Source organism: Hyperolius riggenbachi, chromosome 3 (genome assembly GCF_040937935.1).
Source record: "Hyperolius riggenbachi isolate aHypRig1 chromosome 3, aHypRig1.pri, whole genome shotgun sequence".
Classification (NCBI taxonomy): Eukaryota; Metazoa; Chordata; class Amphibia; order Anura; family Hyperoliidae; genus Hyperolius; species Hyperolius riggenbachi.
The window spans coordinates 455,792,968-455,815,751 of record NC_090648.1 but is presented as its reverse complement, the minus strand read 5'-3'; the positions used below and the strand labels follow the sequence as shown (position 1 = coordinate 455,815,751).

Genomic DNA, 22,784 nt, shown 5'->3' with positions numbered 1-22,784 from the left:
TGTGAAAATCAAGCCATCCCTCTCCTAGAGGCTTTTTTTCACACATTACTACTCATCAGAATCAGTTTTGTGGATTTCCACAGAGACACAAGTTGAAGTCTAGTCAATTTTGTTTGAACCGTAAGAAACCCCACCCATGCTATGATGAGGAACTGTCCAGCCTGAAGAATGGCTGAGAAGTCTGAAACAGCGGGCTGTCGCTGGAACTCAGCCCCATATGATGTCCATCTATTTTTATGGATTTTAGACTTTTTTGAATAAAGAGCTATGTTTTAATCTAAAAGAGCTATTTTTTGGAGGTGCTAAACAACTTTTTGGAACGCTTACTGCCGTCCAAGAGGTACTCAAGGGCGGATGGTCTTAGCACTCCAGTTTGCTTTCATCTTGAAGCCGTGGGTGCTGATCACATTTTTGAATTTTATGATGAGGAACTCCACATGGGATGTACCGTTGGTGAGGCCTGAGGAGAATTTTGAGAAGCACAGAGGTAGACTTGCAATTTTAAAAAAAAATTGTTCTAGGGTTCCACCCACATCACGATTTTGAGATGCTGAATCTGCATATAGGTGCGACTTCCTGCAAACCACATACTGATTATTATTATTATTATTTTTTATTTATATAGCGCCAACATCTTCCATAGCGCTGTACATAGTACATAGTACCAACTGATGGTGGGGAAACATTGGTGTAGCCCACTATGGTTGGGCCAGGGACATGTCAGGCTGCCATCCCATAGGCCCTGTGCACACCAAGCGGTTTTGGATGCGATCCGCCGGCCGCATTCCGCCTGTAAATCCGCTTGGCTAATGTATTTCAATGGGCTGGTGCACACCGGCGGTTTGAGGTTTGTAGCAAACCAGAAATGTGCCTCCTGCTGCACGTTTGCGGTTTGCAGAAGCGTTTCTGCCTCAATGTAAAGTATAGAAAAAACGCAAAACAGTCTGAAAAACGCTACATCAGAGCGGTTTGCCATGCGTTTTTCTTACAGAAGCTGTTCAGCAACAGCTTTTACTGTAACAATATGTGTAATCTTCTACACAAAAACGCACCCAAAACCGCTAGGTATGTTTAGAAAACGACTCTAAATATGCCTAGATTGACTCTGAAATCCGCTCCAAAAACCGCTAGCGTTTTGCAGATCTGCTAGTGGTTTTGGTGTGCACTGGGCCATAGTCTCATCCCTGATCAGGCACTTTGTGTTTTGAATGGAGCAATCTGCTGGTGAGGTCCCTTCGTTTACCCCACAAATTCTGACTGCTCAACTTTACCATCTATAAAGTATACAATAAAAGCTAAAAAGGCCAAACAAAAAGTGCTACAGAACACAGAAATTCAGAAAACCACAACCAAACTGGAAGATGAAACATTCAGCCTTAATACTCGTCACTGAAGGGGAAATCCTTGTGATTCGTGCAACTGCAATACAAATGGAAGAAAGAAAATGTATTATGGGAGGTCAGTGAAACCACAAAACAGCAAAGAAGAACGCCTCCTGCCTCTTGAGCTTTACTCTTGCACTTACAAGGAGACAATTCCAACAAGAAAGAACATTAAGCAAAGCGCATCTGATGGATATATAGGTCTCATACCTACACTTAAAACTACCCATGCTGCTGATAAGCTGTGGGTGGAGTTCTCCTTGAGATAAGTGAGTGTAACACATAAATATGGTATATCAAACCAGAATTGCACCCTAACCAATCACTCGTTTTCCTCTCCCTGAGATGCCACACCCCACAGTGATCTGCCTATCCATGGGCTTCCTACAACTTACAAACACCTCCCCATTACCAACAATCTGCTCACTGCCAACACCACAGCTGTGGCTGCTGCATCCTTTCTGACCACTAAATCTCTGTTTTTTTAATGCTTGCTATATTATGTACAGTACTCCCCCCCCCCCCCCCCCACACACACACACCACCACCAATCAATTAGATGTTTGTTGTGTTACGGCCAGACATGCCCGGCCCTAGACTTTTTGCCGCCTGAGGCAATTTTTAAAGAAATCGCCGCCGCCCCCCCCCCCAAGCCGTTGTTGTGGGGGGCCGCCCGAGCTGGAGGGGATAGCGGGCAGGAAGGGGGTATTGGGCCTAGCGGCGGGGAGGGGGGTCGGCCCCCCCCTCCTCCCTCGCCTGGGTCCCCCGTCCTCCGCTCCCCTCCAGCTTTAAAAAGGTCCGTGCTGTGGCTGCAGCTATTCGTAAGAGGCAACGGGCGGAGATTACTCACCTCTTCCTCGTTCCAGGCCAGCGTGCGCTCCACTGACGTCACTTCCTGCGGCGTAGCAGGAAGTGACGTCAGTGGAGCGCACGCTGGCCTGGAACGAGGAAGAGGTGAGTAATCCCCGCCCGTTGCCTCTTACGAATAGCTGCAGCCACAGCACGGACCTTTTTAAAGCTGGAGGGGAGCGGAGGACGGGGGACCCAGGCGAGGGAGGGGGGGTCCGACCCCCCTCCCCGCCGCTAGGCCCAATACCCCCTTCCTGCCCGCTATCCCCTCCAGCTCGGGCGGCCCCCCACACACATGGACGGGCGGGTGCCGCCCCCCCAGAAGTGCCGCCTGAGGCAAAAGTTTCACCCCGCCTCATGGGCGGGCCGGCCCTGCGGCCAGAACCCGAAGCCCAGCCAAAGTGTGATGTGCCGTATATCTCTTTCATGCTACTATCTTATTGGACTCCCCTCTGGCGAGTCTTTGTGACCTCAGGATATCTACTGCATTCTGGAGGAATCTGTGGCGTGTGACATCGCTGGTGAAACAACACCATCTGAGAGTTCTGCGGACCATCTATCAAATTAGTTTACAACCTTATAATGTGGGTTGTTGGAATCTGGTAAGCCTGCTTCTTTACCTTTTCGTTCAAGGATCCTGTATATCAAAAAATGGCGAAAGCTGTATTATTATAGAACGGCGCTGACTTTGTATATTTATTTGTTGTGTGGACTTTTGGACATTGACCTTCTCGGCTGCGGTCGCCTTCTACCTTGGCGCTGACACTTATTGTTTAATAAATGTTTATATGTTTCTTGGATGGAGAAGTGACCTTTCTCGATTTATTTCTGGTGATGGTCACTATGGAAACATGTTTTTGAGCACTGTGGGGTTACTGCAGATGCCGATCTGAATACCAAGCGCTGTGGATTTGTATGCCTTTTTTCCAGCAGATATAACAGTACATTGGCAATACATCACCCTATCTGGGTACACCTAGCATAGAGACCCCTTGGTCGACAATTGTTTCGCATTAAATATGCATCCTCACTGACCGTTTGTTTCCCTCAGACCGATGTCAGAGACTGATAGATGGTTACAAGAAGCATCTCCCTTGTTATATAACTCTCACAGTTATTTTAGCCAGAGGTTTATTTTGCCTTATGGACAGTTCATAACAACTTTGCACATCTGGGGACTGATGCGCTAAACTCCAGTAAAGTTGCTGTGCGCAGGGAGTGAGCGGCATTTTTACCATTACTAGTGCAGGGGGACACCTGCTGTACCCATTAGAGCATTACTGGTTCAACGTGCGCATTACTGTGGTAAAACGTGTTGCCATAGCAACGCATGCATTATACTAGGATGTATAAGAGGCGCCAAAGTAGTATGAAAACATTTAAAAACGTTTTTGTACTACGAAATAGGTTTCTTCCAGAGTAAAATGAGCCATAAATTATTTTTCCCCTATGTTGCTGTCACTTGCAGTAGGTACCAGTAGTAGAAATCTGACAGAACCGACAGGTTGTGAGCTAGTCCATCTCTTCATGGAAGATTTGCAGCATGGACTTTATTGTTTATAAAGATACTCCCTGAAAAGTATTTATACAAAGATGCTGGCCAGCCTCCCTGCTCGCTGCACACTTTTTGGCAGTTGAACACAGCAACTGCCATTCACTAAGTGCTTTTGAAATAAAAGTAAACCCTAAGAACCCCCCATGGGGAAATGGGCTAGTCCAAAACATGTCGGTTCTGTCAGATTTATACTCCCTACTGTAAGTCACAGCAACATGGGAGATAAATCATGTATGGCTCATTTTACTCTGGAAGAAATTGACTTATTTGTATGTGTTTATATGTATCTTAAATTTTACGATTTTTGCGATATTGATCCTTTACAGAGCAGAGTTACTTTTTCTTTGTCCTCCATAGACCCTGCAGATCAGTAATCATCTCTCCTTCATTTCAATATGTGGGAATTATGAAGAATCTGGATGCAACTGGAAAGAACACTCTTACACCAGATACATTTTCAGTAATGCTCACTTATCAGATAATAACACAAAGATGGACAAGCATTTTTTTTCTGCAAACACGGGTTTATTAAAGATAATTAGAAAAGCAAACATACAACAGTGTTTATAAGCAGCGTGTTGCAAAGTGCTTTTTGATGCAGACGCAGTGGGCTGGAGTGCAGAGACAGAAAATCCTCTGAAATCATCAAATGCGAAAGTTAAACATTTAAGTACAAAACAGAATGTGGAGTGATGCCGCTTTGATGAATGAGTTCTGGGTCACCATGAGCTTGCTGGTTAGTCTGTGCCTCTTTGATGAAAGGGAGGTGCCTCTGTCCAATGTTACCAGTAGGTGGCAGTGGTCTACTCTAGTCCAGAGGTTCCCACACTTGTTCTCAAACCTCACCAAAAGTGATCAGCCTAAGATACTCCTCTCCTAATACGCCAAATAAGTCCCACTAAAAACAAAAATTGGGATGAGCTTGCAGGAGGTGATCCAAGAAAAGTGGAGCCCTAATGCTCCAAATATTTTCCCTTCCAGTAAGGCTGGACCGAACAGCCCTACTGGCTCTGATCCTCCATACTGCTGCTCCCCAGCCCCCTCTGCCATAACCCCGTTCCCCTTCTTTCTGCACTTGTGATGAAGCCATCAAGCACATCCGTCCAGCAACTGCCGAGTCTGCCAGACTGTTTCAGTACTTCTGCAATGCCCTTCCCACCAATATGCAACACACACATCACCAGGGAGAAGAGATTGATGGGACTGCAATAAAGGGATGGATGGCCACTCCTATAAGTGCACAGGCAAGAAAAAAGATGACTTTTCACCAGTATGTATGTGTTTTATTACATGAATATGGCATCTCCGTTAGCAACAGTCCCTAATTCTGGAACCAGGCATGCTTTGAAAATGGGGAATGTTCAGTTGCATTTGAAAGGACAACTATTTGTTAAATGTAAAATACATGTGTATTAGTTGTATTAGATATATTTAAAGGGGCACTATTGCTAATTTCATCTATTTTAGTCCCCTTAACATACATATGCCTTATTGGCGTTATGCTATTGCTCAGTATATAGTCCTATCAAAATGTAATTTTACACTTGTAATAAACATTTTGAGCCAGGCAGTCACGTCAGTAGTAAAACCTTTCCGACGCCAGTTCAGCATAAACCATTCTGTAGTAGGGAGGCATCTGCTACTGATCCTTGAGCTGCCGTTATTTTCAACTCCTCTGGCCAGCTCATTTATTATTTTCCAAGTTGTAACTGCACTAATGTGCAGTTACTGAGCCCACAGCAGCCGCCGTAAAGTGCAGCACGCAACCTCCTCCGTACAGCGCAGGATGTACCTGTACAGCTTTGTGATGATACGCTGCCCGGCTGCTAAGGACCCCTTTTGTGAAGCTGGCAATGAAACGGACAGCTATTGCTGTCCATTTCCATGGTAACCCGACCGGCTTCTGAAGTGTGCTAGGCAGCAGCGGCATCAAAGAGTAGACACAAGTGCTACAGCTGTGTTCTGCTTTGTATGTTGCCATAAGCATGTTGCTGGCCGGGTTACCATGGAAACGGACAGCAATAGCTGTCCGTTTCATTGCCAGCTTATACTGACTATATACTGAGCAATAGCATAACTCCAATAAGGCATATGTATGTTAAGGGGACTAAAATAGATGAAAATAGCAATAGTGCCCCTTTAAGTAGAGAGGGACTTCAGGAGAAACACGATGATGATTGTTTCGCCCTGCAATATAGGCTTCATCAAGGAGGTCTTGAGAAAGCCCAAATTGCAGGGCGAAACGATCGTTGACCCTCCTCCGCACCCAGGGCCGGATTTGTACTTCTTACCGCCCAAGGCCCACTATTACCAGCCGCCCCAACCGTATCCTACCACCTCTCTCCACACACATCCATCAAAAATTTTTTGGGCCGATGGTGTCCACTATTGGGGCTAGTGCCGAGGTCTCCATGGCAACGTGAAGTGAATCAATCATGTCACACGGGGGAACTGGTCAATCAAGCGATCTACAGGTGATGGGCGTGGTAGGAGCCTTCCACCACACACACATAGTCAAAAGTGGCTCACAATTGGACATTGGGTGGGGTCAGCAACACGTAAAAGTGAGTCCTGTACCCACTGCTGTCTCCAGGGTAACAGCGCTGGCCAATCAATAATTAAGAAATGGGTACTGTGAGAGGCTGCCTTCTGTATTCTGTACTATTTGCTGGTGCTGCCCCTGGTCCTTTCATCCCCCACACCAAGTGTGTGAGACCCGGCCTTCTGTAACTGCCTGGAGCTGCTGCTATGTCATTGGACAAGGTCTGGCTTTTTGCTAGTCACACACTGTTCACAAACGTTTGGTTAACGGACTGCAGCTGCCTGTAGCACAGCACAGGCAGATGCCAGCTGGTACTAATAGTGCAGTTATCCTGACCACTTTAATTTGTTTGGACACTTGCAAATAATGCCCACTGTCTGCAGGCCGCCCCTCTTTTATCTGGTGCCCTAGGCCATGGCCTATGCGGCCTTGCCAGAAATCCGGCCATGTCCGCACCTCCTCATCATTCTGCATGTGCTGATAAGTATACTGGCTTTTAATTGCTGTATTGCCTTTTACAGATTTATTGATTCAAGTTTTTTTGAGAATTGGTGTGTTGGTAAAAGTCTGTGTGTTGCTTCTGGAGTTTGTCTCGACTTGAAAATACTGTATATCCATCGATCTGCTGTTTGTTGTCCAGATGTTGCACTTGCACCACAGTGTGGCCTATGGAGTTGCAAGGTGTTGTAACCCATAGTAGCAGCATAAAGGCATAAAAATTGGTGTGCACTTACGTTTTCTTTGTGACTTGTATTAGTTGTATTGCCCCAGAACAAAATGAGCTATACATTTATTTTTTCCTATGTCACTGTCACTTACAGTAGCTAGCAAAAATCTGACAGATTTTGGACTAGTCCATCTCCTTGTGGGAGAGTTATGGTATTATTTTTATTCTTCTCCTCCTACGAACCCTATTCTGGCAGTTGGATTGTGCCACTAACATCCAGGGAGTGCTTTTGCATACAAATGAATTCCTGACAATCCCCATGAGGGGTTAGATTTGTCCAAAATCTGTCACATTTCTGCTGCAAGTGATAGAAACATAGGAAAAAAATAATTTATAGTGCAGTTTACTCAGTGATAAATGTATAACTAATAAGTATATTTTATACATTTTTGCAATAGTGGTCTTTTAAGCTACAGCAATAAACTGTTAAGCAATGTGCAAATCAAGCCATCCCTCTCCTAGAGGCTTTTTTCACACATTACTACTCACCAGAATCAGTTTTGTGGATTTCCACAGAGAGGCCTGGTGCACACCAAAAACCGCTAGCAGATCCGCAAAATGCTAGTAGATTTTGAAACGCTTTTTCTTCTTTTTCTGCAGCGTTTCAGCTAGCGTTTTGCGGTTTTGTGTAGCGGTTTTGGTGTAGTAGATTTCATGTATTGTTACAGTAAAGCTGTTACTGAACAGCTACTGTAACAAAAACCGCCTGGCAAACCGCTCTGAAGTGCCGTTTTTCAGAGCGGTTTGCGGTTTTCCTATACTTAACATTGAGGCAGAAACGCATCTGCAATCCAAAATCTGCTGCAGCCCGGGAGTATGCGTTTCTGCAAAACGCCTCCCGCTCTGGTGTGCACCAGCCCATTGAAATACATTACCCTAGCAGATCCGCACCCGCAAGCAGATCGCAAACCGCAGCGGAAACGCTCCGGTGTGCACTAGGCCAGACACACGTTGAAGTCTAGTCAATTTTGTTTGAACCGTAAGAAACCCCACCCATGCTATAATGAGGAACTGTCCAGCCTGAAGAAAGGCTGAGAAGTCTGAAACAGCGGGCTGTCGCTGGAACTCAGCCCCATATGATGTCCATCTGTTTTTATGGATTTTAGACTTTTTTGAATAAAGAGCTATGTTTTAATCTAAAAGAGCTATTTTTTGGAGGTGCTGACCAACTTTTTTGGAACGCTTACTGCCGTCCAAGAGGTACTCAAGGGCGGATGGTCTTAGCACTCCAGTTTGCTTTCATCTTGAAGCCGTAGGTGCTGATCACATTTTTGAATTTTATGATGAGGAACTCCACATGGGATGTACCGTTGGTGAGGCCTGAGGAGAATTTTGAGTAGCACAGAGGTAGACTTGCAATTTTTTAAAAAAAAAATTGTTCTAGGGTTCCACCCACATCACGTTTTGAGATGCTGAATCGGCATATAGGTGCGACTTCCTGCAAAGCACACACTGATTATTATTATTATTATTTTTTATTTATATAGCGCCAACATCTTCCATAGCGCTGTACATAGTACATAGTACCAACTGATGGTGGGGAAACATTGGTGTAGCCCACTATGGTTGGGCCAGGGACATCCCATAGGCCCAGTGCACACCATGCGGTTTTGGATGCGATCCGCCGGCCACATTCCGCCTGTAAATCCGCTTGGCTAATGTATTTCAATGGGCTGATGCACACCGGCGGTTTGAGATTTGTAGCAAACCTCAAATGTGCCTCCTGCTGCACGTTTGCGGTTTGCAGAAGCGTTTCTGCCTCAATGTAAAGTATAGAAAAAACGCAAAACGCTCTGAAAAACGGTACATTAGAGCGGTTTGCCATGCGTTTTTCTTACAGAAGCTGTTCAGCAACAGCTTTTACTGTAACAATATGTGTAATCTTCTACACAAAAACGCACCCAAAACCGCTAGGTATGTTTAGAAAACGACTCTAAACATGTCTAGATTGACTCTGAAATCCACTCCAAAAACCGCTAGCGTTTTGCAGATCTGCTAGTGGTTTTGGTGTGCACTGGGCCATAGTCTCATCCCTGATCAGGCACTTTGTGTTTTGAATGGAGCAATCTGCTGGTGAGGTCCCTTCGTTTACCCCACAAATTCTGACTGCTCAACTTTACCATCTATAAAGTATACAATAAAAGCTAAAAAGGCCAAACAAAAAGTGCTACAGAACACAGAAATTCAGAAAACCACAACCAAACTGGAAGATGAAACATTCAGCCTTAATACTCGTCACTGAAGGGGAAATCCTTGTGATTCGTGCAACTGCAATACAAATGGAAGAAAGAAAATGTATTATGGGAGGTCAGTGAAACCACAAAACAGCAAAGAAGAACGCCTCCTGCCTCTTGAGCTTTACTCTTGCACTTACAAGGAGACAATTCCAACAAGAAAGAACATTGAGAAGGGCCATGAATCTAATAAAATAGGCCCTACATGGGATTGTGACAATTGGAGGGGTTTGTGTTCTCCTGTCATATATTTAACATTGACACTAAGCTGTGAGGTAGCTGCGCTGCTGATTGGTCAGGCACTGGGCGCAGGTTGCAGGGTAAAGAAATGTAGCTCATCTGATGATTGGTCGGCAGGTGAGCTGTAGGTAGTCTGCCAGGTGTTACTGGGGCTCATACAATGTTGCAGCAGCCTATCAGGTCAAAGTACAGGGTATAAATTGAGAGTCCGTCTCAGCATAATCTGCCTTTAGTCCAGAGCGGTCTGGGGAGCTCATGAGCTGTAGTACTGAGCTGTAATACGGAGCCCCCGCCGCTATGGACATACTAAGGTTGTTGGCTGCCAAAGCTGAAGAGCCGGGAGGTCGGGAGACCTTGGAGAAGTGCCTTCAGTGGATGGACGAGCAGCGGCGGAATGAAGAGGGAAGAGCGAGCAGAGCAGCGGAGAAATCGGCGAAGCGACTTAGGAAGAAGAAGAGGCCTTACTCGCCTGATGAAGCTGGAGGTGCGGGTTCCAGGCCCAGAAGCGGAGTGGCGGTGACCAGTGGAGCGGCGTCCGGGAAGAGGAATCGGCAGAGCGGTGTCCCGACTATCAAGCTGGCAGTGGCGGCGAAGCATGGCGAGATCGAAGCCCGCCCTCCTGCCCCGGCGATGGCGACCAATCCGGCTGGGTCGGAGGCGGGGCTCGCCGGATTTGAATCAGCGGCCAATCGGGTCGCGGCGGCTGGTGGGCGGGGCGAAGTTCCAGGTCCTTCGTCCGCAGCGCTGGGAGCAGTTGGCTCGGGTGCTGGCCCCGCCCACTTTGTGGCGACCAACCGGATCGCCGCCGGCGATGACTCATCCGGATCCAGTGACGTCGGCGAGTGGGGAGAGGAGGAAGGTCCGCCCACAGCCTCTTCTGACCAGTACGGCGGTGTCCCTGGCGGTGGGAGCCAGCGCGCGCAGCCCAGTTCGGGGGAGCATGGGTTACCAGGGCAACCTGGGACGCCCGCTCTGCCGGCGGCTAGCGGCGGTGCTCAGCTCCGTGCCAGCGGCACGCCTAGGGGAGGAGCAGCCCATGGGATCCCAGTGGTTGTACAGCAGCCACCAGCCCTTCCGGATGCGGGAGTTGGTATGTATGATAATGCCACACAATTATCTGTATTAATGAATGCTGTGATGGAAGTGTTGAAGGGTAAAAGCCAGGCATCGGCTGAAAACGTATGGGTGGGCAGCAGCACAGAAAGGGGTGGTGTAGTGAATAGATCAGACAGCTCTGAGTCAGTTCAGCTGTTAACCCCTACGCAGGCCCCTGCATTATTTCAACAAACTTTGCCTGTGAATAAGCCAGGTATATCTGAAATGGCATACAAGGGACACTTATCCTGTGAGCTATCCCCATTAGGTTTTCATCTGCCTGTAACAACAAAAGAGAAGATATGGAAAGGGGATTTTATAGAGCTATTGTCTCTGTTGCCTCATTCAAAGGAGTTCTTAAAAGAAAAAAAGGATGACAAAACTGAGGAGGATAGGAGACGCCCAGTATATAGATCATTTAATAACTGGTTGCAGGCATTTTGTATTTACGCCAGCGTGCTGGGCGAGCGTTTCCCTGAAAAATGCCCACAAATGTTTAGGTATTTAGATACTATTCTAGAGGCATACAAGTCCTTTGGGGGGCTAGCTTGGTATAGCTACGATGAGGCTTTCCGCCAGAAGTTAGCAGTATACCCTGACATGAAATGGGGTACAAAAGATGTGGAATTATGGTTGAATCTAATGATGCCACAGAGAGTGTCCACATTTAGGAGTAATCCAAATGCATCGGTAAGTACTAATTACAAAAAAGGCGTTTGTTACGCCTTCAATGACTCACAGTGTAAGTGGCCAGGTTCTTGCAAGTACCGTCATGAGTGCGGGTTTTGTGCAGGAGCCCACCCTGTCGCCAAGTGTTTCAAAAAAGCAGCTTCAGCTCAGTCTTCCTCTCCTATGGAATTTTTTCTTAAAAGCAGCCTCACCGGTGAGACTGGAAAGCATTCTACCTTGGCTCAGAATCTATCCAGACAAGGAGAAAGCAATGCTCCTAATTGACGGTTTCAGCTATGGTTTTCGCTTGCCAGTTTACACAGGTGATGGCTGCATGGTTGTCAATAATTTAAAATCTGTTAGTGCACATGTTGATGTAGTGAAAGATAAAATCAGTAAAGAGTTAAAGGAAGGAAGAATTGCAGGCCCCTTTTTGTCACCTCCTTTTGAGTGCTTCCGTTTATCTCCATTGGGTATTGTTCCTAAAAAAGACCCGGGTTCATTTAGATTAATCCATCATCTTTCCTACCCAAAAGGGGGTTCTTTGAATGACGACATATCTAGTGATTTGTCATCAGTAGCATACATACTGTTACTACGGGACAAACAACCCTAATGCACTATTTAGATGATTTCTTATTTATCGGTGGTAATTCTGAAGTCTGCGGTAATTTACTTTCAGCATTTTTGTAATATGTAACGAATTTGGAGTTCCCCTAGCAAAAGAAAAAACCGTTTTCCCATGTACATGTATTGAATTTTTGGGTATAACAATAGATTCAGTTAGAATTTAGACTCCCAAGTGAAAAGCTACAGAAGCTAAAAACTTTGATTTTCTCCTTTTTGAGGCGTAAAAAAGTAATATTAAAAGAAATGCAGTCATTATTAGGTTGTTTAGCCTTCGCCTCTCGCATAATGCCCATGGGTCGTGTTTTTTCAAAACGGTTGTCTAGATCAATGGCGGGTTTAAAATCTCCCTTTGCCCACATTAGGGTTACTACTGAACTGAAAGAAGATTTAATGGTCTGGGCGGAATTCCTGAACGACTATAATGGTCGTTCAGTATGGCAAGAACAGTTTGTTACTAACAGTCAGCTAAATTTCTTCACGGATGCTTCCGGCAGCGTCGGCTGCGGAGCATTTTGGGATAATAATTGGTTTAATGCCCGATGGCCTTGTGAATGGACTCAAAAGGAGGTGACAGGTAACATAGTTTTATTAGAACTTTTCCCTGTAGTAGCCGCTTTATATATTTGGGGCCCTCAATTTCACAGGAAAAGAATTCTCGTACAAACTGACAACAAGGGTGTGGTATACGCCATTAACTGTCTAGCATCTAAATCACCTATAGTGGTAAAGTTACTGAGGTTGTTAGTATTATATACGCTAAAATTTAATGTGTGGTTGAAAGCGGAATACCTACCTGGTATTGAAAATGATATTGCGGATGCTCTATCCCGCTTCCAGATGGAAAAATTTCGTTCCTTGGCTCCTGCCGCACTGCCCGTGGGAGAAGAGATGCCTGCTTGCTTGTGGGAGCTGATATGGAGCTAATTAGTACCAGGATAAGACAATCAGTTTCCATGGCGACTTGGAAGGCCTATGCAAGCGCATGGAAGGACTGGGTGAATTTTGTTAACACTTTAGGTCGCAATGAATGGGAGGTTTCAGAAGGTCTGGTTTTGCATTTTATATCATCTTGTATGCAGGGGGGGTTGTTGCATTCTCACATTGCAAAATCCTTAGCTGGCGTTTCATTTTTTCTGAAATTGAATAATCTACCTTCTTGTAATTCATATTTTTCGGTAAAACAAACTCTGAAGGGCCTGCGGCGTGCCTCCCACAAACCTGACAGCAGGCAGCCTATTTCTATTCAGTTTTTAGAGCTGCTGTGGGAGGCGACGCAGGTAATATGCTCCTCCCCTTTTGAGTCACTTCTTTTTCGTTGTGCCTTTTGTTTGATGTTTTTCGGAGCCCTTAGGATTTCAGAACTCATTTCTCAATCCCAATCTTGTGCCGGGGGTTTGCGATGTGAGGATGTTTTGATCTCCCCGGAAAAAATAAAGATCTTCCTAAAATTCTCAAAAACTGACCAGTTAGGTAAAGGTACATGGATAGAATTGCATCATTGGCCAGGGAACAAATTATGCCCTTTAAAGAATTTGAATAACTATTTAGTATGCAGGGGGATTTCTCAGGGCCCCCTTTTAAGACATGAGAATGGCCTACCACTATCTTATTTTCAATTCAATTCAGTGCTTAAGCTTTGTGCAAATGCTTCTGGGCTAGGAAACTTGCATTTAACATCACACTCCTTCCGCATAGGTGCCGCTACAGAAGCATACAAGCTTGGCTTACATGACAGTGTTATTAAAAAAGTAGGTAGATGGAGGTCAAATGCCTACAAGCTTTATGTTCGCCCTTAAACCTTTGTTTATTTACAGGTTCAAAGACTGTGGTTTGGATCATAGGCCACTCTTTTATTTTTTGGGCACATAACAGAGCGTTTTGTCGTTGTTACTCCACCAACCTCAACATGAACCCAGAGGAGTACGCAGTATTCTGGCATGGAGTGCGAGGACTGGTATGGTCTCGTGTTAAAAATGTTATGCTTGATTTATGTAAAAGTTGGCCTGCTCCTGATATACTGATCATACATGTAGGTGGTAACGATATTGGTAAGCTAAAGTCGCTTGAGCTCTTTTTCAACATTAAGCATGATCTCGCAGTTTTCAGAGCAATATTTCCACGATCCGTTATCATATTTTCAGAAATTGTACCTAGGTGGAAGTGGTTGACATCTCCTGATCTTTTACCTTGCGAAAAGGTAAGGAGACGGTTAAACCACCAACTTCAAAAGGCTCTTCCAAAAATTGGGGTTTTTACTTTCAGACATACCAATTTAGAGGGCGGGCCTCAAGGATTGTACAGGCAGGATGGAGTACATCTGAGCGACATAGGCCTGGATATTTTCAATTGGGACCTCCAATGTTGCATCGAGTTGGCTGTGGGGTTGGTGCCAGGCTAGTGCCTGGCGGGTGGGGTCCTTTGGAAAGTTTGAATGGTACAAGGTGGTCTGAACCGTAGTGGTGGATCACAATGAACTGATTTACCTGTTTTGATAGTTGAAAATAGTTGATATTTATATTTATATATTTCCAATAAAGTTATTTGGACCTCTTTATGTTTTTAAATAACCAATAAAGAAGGCCACGGCCAATTAAATGCCACTTTGGAGGTTGTGTATGGTGTTTTATTCTATTTAAGTAAGTAAGTATATATATGTATACCTTATATATTGTCTACACTCCCATGAGAAGGGCCATGAATCTAATAAAATAGGCCCTACATGGGATTGTGACAATTGGAGGGGTTTGTGTTCTCCTGTCATATATTTAACATTGACACTAAGCTGTGAGGTAGCTGCGCTGCTGATTGGTCAGGCACTGGGCGCAGGTTGCAGGGTAAAGAAATGTAGCTCATCTGATGATTGGTCGGCAGGTGAGCTGTAGGTAGTCTGCCAGGTGTTACTGGGGCTCATACAATGTTGCAGCAGCCTATCAGGTCAAAGTACAGGGTATAAATTGAGGGTCCGTCTCAGCATAATCTGCCTTTAGTCCAGAGCGGTCTGGGGAGCTTCCCACCCACCCTTCCCTCCTTTTAGGTAAAGATTGCTCGTCGTGGTCAAGCTTTATTGGTTCCTCAAGTCACACAGGCTAGTGTGGACGAATTTCGTGAAGGGGTCCTTTGGAAAGTTTGAATGGTACAAGGTGGTCTGAACCGTAGTGGTGGATCACAATGAACTGATTTACCTGTTTTGATAGTTGAAAATAGTTGATATTTATATTTATATATTTCCAATAAAGTTATTTGGACCTCTTTATGTTTTTAAATAACCAATAAAGAAGGCCACGGCCAATTAAATGCCACTTTGTAGGTTGTGTATGGTGTTTTATTCTATTTAAGTAAGTAAGTAAGTATATATATGTATACCTTATATATTGTCTACACTCCCATAAGCAAAGCGCATCTGATGGATATATAGGTCTCATACCTACACTCAAAACTACCCATGCTGCTGATAAGCTGTGGGTGGAGTTCTCCTTGAGATAAGTGAGTGTAACACATAAATATGGTATATCAAACCAGAATTGCACCCTAACCAATCACTCGTTTTCCTCTCCCTGAGATGCCACACCCCACAGTGATCTGCCTATCCATGGGCTTCCTACAGCTTACAAACACCTTCCCATTACCAACAATCTGCTCACTGCCAACACCACAGCTGTGGCTGCTGCATCCTTTCTGACCACTAAATCTCTGTTTTTTTAATGCTTGCTATATTATGTACAGTACTCCCCCCCCCCCCCCCCCCACACACACACACACCACCACCAATCAATTAGATGTTTGTTGTGTTACGGCCAGACATGCCCGGCCCTAGACTTTTTGCCGCCTGAGGCAATTTTTAAAGAAATCGCCGCCCCCCCCCCCCCCCCCAAGCCGTTGTTGTGGGGGGCCGCCCGAGCTGGAGGGGATAGCGGGCAGGAATGGGGGTATTGGGCCTAGCGGCGGGGAGGGGGGTCGGACCCCCCCCCTCCCTCGCCTGGGTCCCCCGTCCTCCGCTCCCCTCCAGCTTTAAAAAGGTCCGTGCTGTGGCTGCAGCTATTCGTAAGAGGCAACGGGCGGGGATTACTCACCTCTTCCTCGTTCCAGGCCAGCGTGCGCTCCACTGACGTCACTTCCTGCGGCGTAGCAGGAGCAGAGTTACTTTTTCTTTGTCCTCCACAGACCCTGCAGATCAGTAATCATCTCTCCTTCATTTCAATATGTGGGAATTATGAAGAATCTGGATGCAACTGGAAAGAACACTCTTACACCAGATACATTTTCATTAATGCTCACTTATCAGATAATAACACAAAGATGGACAAGCAATTTTTTTCTGCAAACACGGGTTTATTAAAGATAATTAGAAAAGCAAACATACAACAGTGTTTATAAGCAGCGTGTTGCAAAGTGCTTTTTGATGCAGACGCAGTGGGCTGGAGTGCAGAGACAGAAAATCCTCTGAAACCATCAAATGCGAAAGTTAAACATTTAAGTACAAAATAGAATGTGGAGTGATGCCGCTTTGGTGAAAGGGAGGTGCCTCTGTCTGATGTTACCAGTAGGTGGCAGTGGTCTACTCTAGTCCAGTGGTTCCCAAACCTGTTCTCAAGCCTCACCAAAAGTGATCAGCCTAAGATACTCCTAATACGCCAAATAAGTCCCACTAAAAACAAAAATTGGGATGAGCTTGCAGGTGATCCAAGAAAAGAGGAGCCCTAATGCTCCAAATATTTCCCTTTCCAGTAAGGCTGGACCGAACAGCCCTACTGGCTCTTACCCTCCATACTGCTGCTCCCCAGCCCCCTCTGCCATAACCCCGTTCCCCTTCTTTCTGCACTTGTGATGAAGCCATCAAGCACATCCGTCCAGCAACTGCCGAGTCTGCCAGACTGTTTCAGTACTTCTGCAATGCCCTTCCCACCAATATGCAACACACACATCACCGGGGAGGAGAGATTGATGGGACTGCAATAAAGGGATGGATGGCCACTTCTATAAGTGCACAGGCTAGAAAAAAAGATGACTTTTCACGAGTATGTATGTGTGTTATTACATGAATATGGCATCTCCGTTAGCAACAGTCCCTAATTCTGGAACCAGGCATGCTTTGGGGAATGTTCAGTTGCATTTGAAAGGACAACTATTTGTTAAATGTAAAATACCTGTGTATTAGTTGTATTGGATATGGTTAAGTAGAGAGGAACTCCAGGAGAAACACGATGATGATTGTTTCGCCCTGCAATATAGGCTTCCTCAAGGAGGTCTTGAAAAAGCCCAAATTGCAGGGCGAAACGATCGTTGACCCTCCTCCGCACCTCCTCATCGTTGTGCATGTGCTGATAAGTATACTGGCTTTTAATTGCTGTATTGCCTTTTACAGATTTATTGATTCAAGTTTTTTGAGAATTGGTGTGCTGGTAAAAGTCTGTGTGTTGCTTCTGGAGATTCTCTCGGCTTGAAAATACTGTATATCCATCGATCTGCTGTTTCTTGTCTGGATGTTGCACCACAGTGTGGCCTATGGAGTTGCAAGTTGTTGTAACCCATAGTAGCAGCATAAAGGCATAAGAATTGGTGTGCACTTACGGTACTTTTTGTTTGTGACTTGTATTAGTTGTATTGCCCCAAAACAAAATGAGCTATACATTTATTTTTTTCTGTCTCTGTCACTTACAGTAGCTAGCAAAATCTGACAGATTTTGGACTATTCCATCTCCTTGTGGGGGACTTATGGCATTATTTGTAGTCTTTTCAAAAGCACCCCCTGGAAGGGACCTATACAATGGTGCTGGTAAGCCAGTCTCCTCCTATGCACACTATTCTGGCAGTTGGATTGTGCCACTAACATCCAGGGAGTGCTTTTGCATACAAATTAATTCCTGACAATCCCCATGAGGGGATAGATTTGTCCAAAATCTGTCACATTTCTGCTGCAAGTGATAGAAACATAGGAATAAAATAATTTATAGTGCAGTTTACTCAGTGATAAATGTATAACTAATACAACTATATTTTATACATTTTTGCAATAGTGGTCTTTTAAGCTACAGCAATAAACTGTTAAGCAATGTGCAAATCAAGCCATCCCTCTCCTAGAGGCTTTTTTCACACATTACTACTCACCAGATTCAGTTTTGTGGATTTCCACAGAGACACACGTTAAAGTCTAGTCAATTTTGTTTGAACCGTAAGAAACCCCACCCATGCTATGATGAGGAACTGTCCAGCCTGAAGAAAGGCTGATTAGTCTGAAACAGCGGGCTGTCGCTGGAACTCAGCCCCATATGATGTCATCTATGTTTATGGATTTTAGACTTTTTTGAATAAAGAGCTATGTTTTAATCTAAAAGAGCTATTTTTTTGGAGGTGCTGACCAACTTTTTGGAACGCTTACTGCCGTCCAAGAGGTACTCAAGGGCGGATGGTCTTAGCACTCCAGTTTGCTTTCATCTTGCAGCCGTGGGTGCTGATCACATTTTGGAATTTTATGATGAGGAACTCCACATCGGATGTACCGTTGGTGAGGCCTGAGGAGAATTTTGAGTAGCACAGAGGTAGACTAGCAATTTTTAAAAAAGATTGTTCAAGGGTTCCACCCACATCACGTTTTGAGATGCTGAATATCCCATCTGCGTATAGGTGCGACTTCCTGCAAAGCACACATTGATGGTGGGGAAACATTGGTGTAGCCCACTATGGTTGGGCCAGAGACATGTCAGTCTGCCATCCCATAGGCCTAGTGCACAGCGGGCGGTTTTGGATGCGATCCGCAGGCCGCATTCCGCCTGTAAATCCGCTTGGCTAATGTATTTCAGTGGGATGGTGCACACCGGCGGTTTGAGGTTTGTAGCAAACCGCAAACGTGCCTCCTGCTGCACGTTTGCAGAAGCGTTTCTGCCTCAATGTAAAGTATAGGAAAAACGCAAACCGTTTTGAAAAACGCTACATCAGAGCGGTTTGGCAGGCGATTTTGTTACAGAAGCTGTTCAGCAACAGCTTTTACTGTAACAATATGTGTAATCTTCTACACAAAAACGCACCCAAAACCGCTAGGCATGTTTAGAAAACGACTCTAAACATGCCTAGATTCACTCTGAAATACGCTCCAAAAACCGCTAGTGTTTTGCAGATCTGCTAGTGGTTTTGGTGTGCACTGGGCCATAGTCACATTCCTGATCAGGCACTTTGTGTTTTTGAATGGAGTAATCTGTTGGTGAGGTCCCTTCTTTGTTTACCCCAAATTCTGACTGCTCAACTTTACCATCTATAACGTATACAATAAAGGCTAAAAAGGCCAAACAAAAAGTGCTACAGAATGCAGAAAGCCAGAAAACCACAACCAGACTGGAAGATGAAACATTCAACCTTAATACTCGTCACTGAAGGGGAAATCCTTGTGATTCGTGCAACTGCAATACAAATGGAAGAAAGAAAATGTATTATGGGAGGTCAGTGAAACCACAAAACAGCAAAGAAGAACGCCTCCTGCCTCTTGAGCTTTACTCTTGCACTTACAAGGAGACAATTCCAACAAAAAGAAGATTAAGCAAAGCGCGTCTGATGGATATATAGGTCTCATATCTACACTCAAAACTACCCATGCTGCTGATTAGCTGTGGGTGGAGTTCTCCTTGAGATAAGTGAGTGTAACACATAAATATGTTATATCAAACCAGAATTGCACCCTAACCAATCACTGGTTTTCCTCTACTTGCGATGCCACACCCCACAGAGATCTGCCTATCCATGGGCTTCTTACAGCTTACAAACACCTCCCCATTACCAACAATCTGCTCACTGCCAACACCACAGCTGTGGCTGCTGTATCCATTCTGACGACTAAATCACTGTGTTTTTTTAATGCTTGCTATATTATATACAGTACTCCCCCCCCCCCCACACACCACCACCAATCAATTAGATGTTTGTTGTATTACGGCCAGAACCCGAAGCCCGGCCAAAGTGGGAATTGGCTGGGCATTTCGGGAACTGCTTGATATGAGCCGGACAAAGTCCGATTGGACTATCTGGAACGATCTATACAGAGTGGAAGGGGACAGAGATGAGCGGAGGAAGACAGAGGTGGCAAGTGGAAGGGGACACAGAGATGACGAGCGAACATGACATGAACAGCAGAGGGTGACACAGATGAGAGAGGGACACGGGTGACGAGCGAAGGGGACCACAGATGATGAGTGGATTAACATAAACAGCAAAGGGGAACACAGATGAGAAGAGGACAAAGGTGATGAGCGAAGGGGACACGAACAGGAGAGGGGGACACAGATGATGAGTGGATTGACATGAACAGCAGTGGGGGATACAGATGAGAGGAGGACTAGGGTGATGAGCAAAGGGGACACGGAGAGTGGATTGGGACAGAGATGATGAGTGGATTGACACGAACAGCAGAGGGGGATACAGATTAGAGGAGGGACACAGAGGTGACAGTGGAGAGGGACACAGAAATGATAAGCAGACAGGATGCAAAAAGCAGTGGGGGGCAAAATGAGAGGAGGGGGAAAGGGATCTCGGCCACAATCACTGGGCCAGTTTGGCAGTTGGACAGACTTTTGACTGTAACAGATATAAATGTTATATAAACACATTAAGCTAAGTCGAAATCAGGTTTCCAGAGGGAAAGGTCTAGTTATTCCTTTGCTTGCTACATTGCTTTGCATGCTACAGCCCTGATCCTCACCACCAGGTATTGGCTGCACCTTTATGGTGGTCCTCCAGCTTCACCGTCTATCATTTATACTTACAACTCGAATGTACAGGCCCTCCAGCCCCGATTGAAGCTCGTTATAGTTTTCATTTCTTCCTCAGACAATTCAAAGTCAAACACCTGAAGAAAGCAAATTACAGACAGGAGATGATCAGTAATATGGAAAGATATAGATCTCTCTAGTTACCGGCCCCTTTAAGAGAGTCTATTGAAAGTATGCCTGAATGTGTACTTGTACAGTCACCTGGGTGGAAATAAAAATATCTATGTTTAGTGCAATCCATTTGACCTGTCACTTAAAACTTGCCTGCGTTCTCTTTTTACTTTTCCACTGTAAGGGTTAATAATCCAGTGATTATAAGCAGGGTCCATTCTGCATGTCCATTGGTCCACTGCAATGTGCAATATGCTCTGAGAAATGGTCCAGTAGAGGACATCCTGCAAACTGGCCCTAAATCGGGGGGCATTGGGGTCCGCTGTACACACTCTAGGGCTTGATTCACTAAACCGTGATAACTGATATCACGGTCGCGCTAACATTTTGCACGCGTTATAACTCGAGTATTGGTTTTCGCACACAATCGCGAATTTTCTCACGCAAACGCGGCCGTTTTCGCATGAAAATTTGCGTTTGCACGCGAAAACTGTTAAGCGCGTTATAATGCAAAACATTAGCGCAACCGTGATATCAGTTATCACGGTTTAGTGAAGCAAGCCCTAGATTCTTGGCAGACCGGTTATTATTGACTGCCTTGGACGAGTTTTATCTAGTGTTGATAGCTAAAATACTTAAACCTAGATGTCAAACACCAAAATAAGCCTACATGCCCATTATGGAACACAGGTGCCCATGTATTATACTCAGTCTATGCACGCCTTGTGTATTACACACTATGGGCTTGATTCACTAAACCGTGATAACTGAAATATCACACCTTATCAAAGATCACACCTTATCAAAGATAACACACCTTATCAGAGTAACATAGAGAGTGCTACGAACCTGCAGGGGCTCAGGGCAGGACGAGTGGAGCTCTCGCCATTGCCAATTAGCAGGCATACGTTTATAGCGCTTGCTATGCTACTCTGATAAGGCGTGTTAACTTTGATAAGGTGTGATATCTTTGATAAGGTGTGATATTTGAGTTATCACGGTTTAGTGAATCGAGCCCTATATGTGCTTAAAGAGAAGCTGTCAGCCAAACTTTCTCAGAAAATCCCCCCACACATATAAGTAAATAAATACTTGCTCTACTAATACATAACATTGTTTTGCACTACCCACGTTTTGATTTTAGTGATTTTTCTTCAGTAAAAAAAGAGAAAATCCTTCTTAGGATTTCCCATTTTAACTGTGGCTATTTTGAAGCCAATCCTGATGTCATTTCCTCCATTACTCTCCTCTGCCTGATTGTGTATGCATTGCCCTCCCTCCACTTTAGAAAGTGCATATCTCAGAATGAGAAATACTGACCAACCAGAGAGGAACAGAGGTGTGGGAGGGGAAAACAAGACGGAAATCACGCTGCATTAGTTAAGTCTGGGTTGAAATTAGAGAAGCAAAAAAGGACAACCCAGCATGCCCTGCAACTTCCTTTGTGTGTACCAAATAAGAGTCAGGTAAACTGAGGAATGATCGTTTATCAACAAGAAAAGTAATAGTGATTTTAACTTTTTGATTGCCTGGTTAGCAACCTTATTACTTGTTTACCAGATAAAAATAAAAAATTGAAGTTTGATTTTATGACCAAAAGTTACACTTTAAAGTAAATCTGAGATGACTTAAAAGAAGAAATGTATACATACCTGGGGCTTCCGCCAGCCCCCTTCAGGCTAAGAGGTCCCTCGCCGTCCTCCTCTGCCTCCTGGATCCTCTGCTATGGGTCCCAGTAATTCAGCTAGTCGGGGTGTAGAGTGCATGAAGCCGTGTTCCTGAAGCCAGGAGAGTTTTGCACCTGTGCAGTACTACTGTGCAGGCGCAGAACTTTTCTGACCACGGGAGCACAACGTAACCACTCACGGCCAGACGGCACCTGCGCTGACTGACGGAATTACCGGGACCCATAGCGGAGGATCCAGGAGGCGGAGGAGGATAGCGAGGGACCGCTCAGCATGAAGAGGGCCGGAGGAATCCCCAGGTATGTACTGTAT

The 22,784-nt window shown here is 45.1% G+C and overlaps 1 protein-coding gene across 4 annotated transcripts in view; it reads right to left on the bottom strand.

The window, feature by feature from the left end:
• Window positions 1-9,154: 9,154 nt before the first annotated feature.
• Window positions 9,155-22,784, bottom strand: part of LOC137564254 (aldo-keto reductase family 1 member B1-like) — a 63,739-nt gene continuing 50,109 nt past the window's right edge. For 3 of the 4 annotated variants that reach the window (XM_068277902.1, XM_068277900.1, XM_068277903.1), the window contains exons 9-10: window positions 20,671-20,753; window positions 16,232-19,314 (exon numbers count right to left, since the gene is read on the bottom strand). In XM_068277902.1, coding sequence (XP_068134003.1) covers window positions 19,272-19,314; window positions 20,671-20,753 — 126 coding nt within the window. In that variant the 3' untranslated portion in view covers window positions 16,232-19,271. Of the gene's footprint in view, window positions 9,324-16,231; window positions 19,315-20,670; window positions 20,754-22,784 lie in introns of those variants that run through there. The other variant, XM_068277901.1, reaches the window with a different exon arrangement.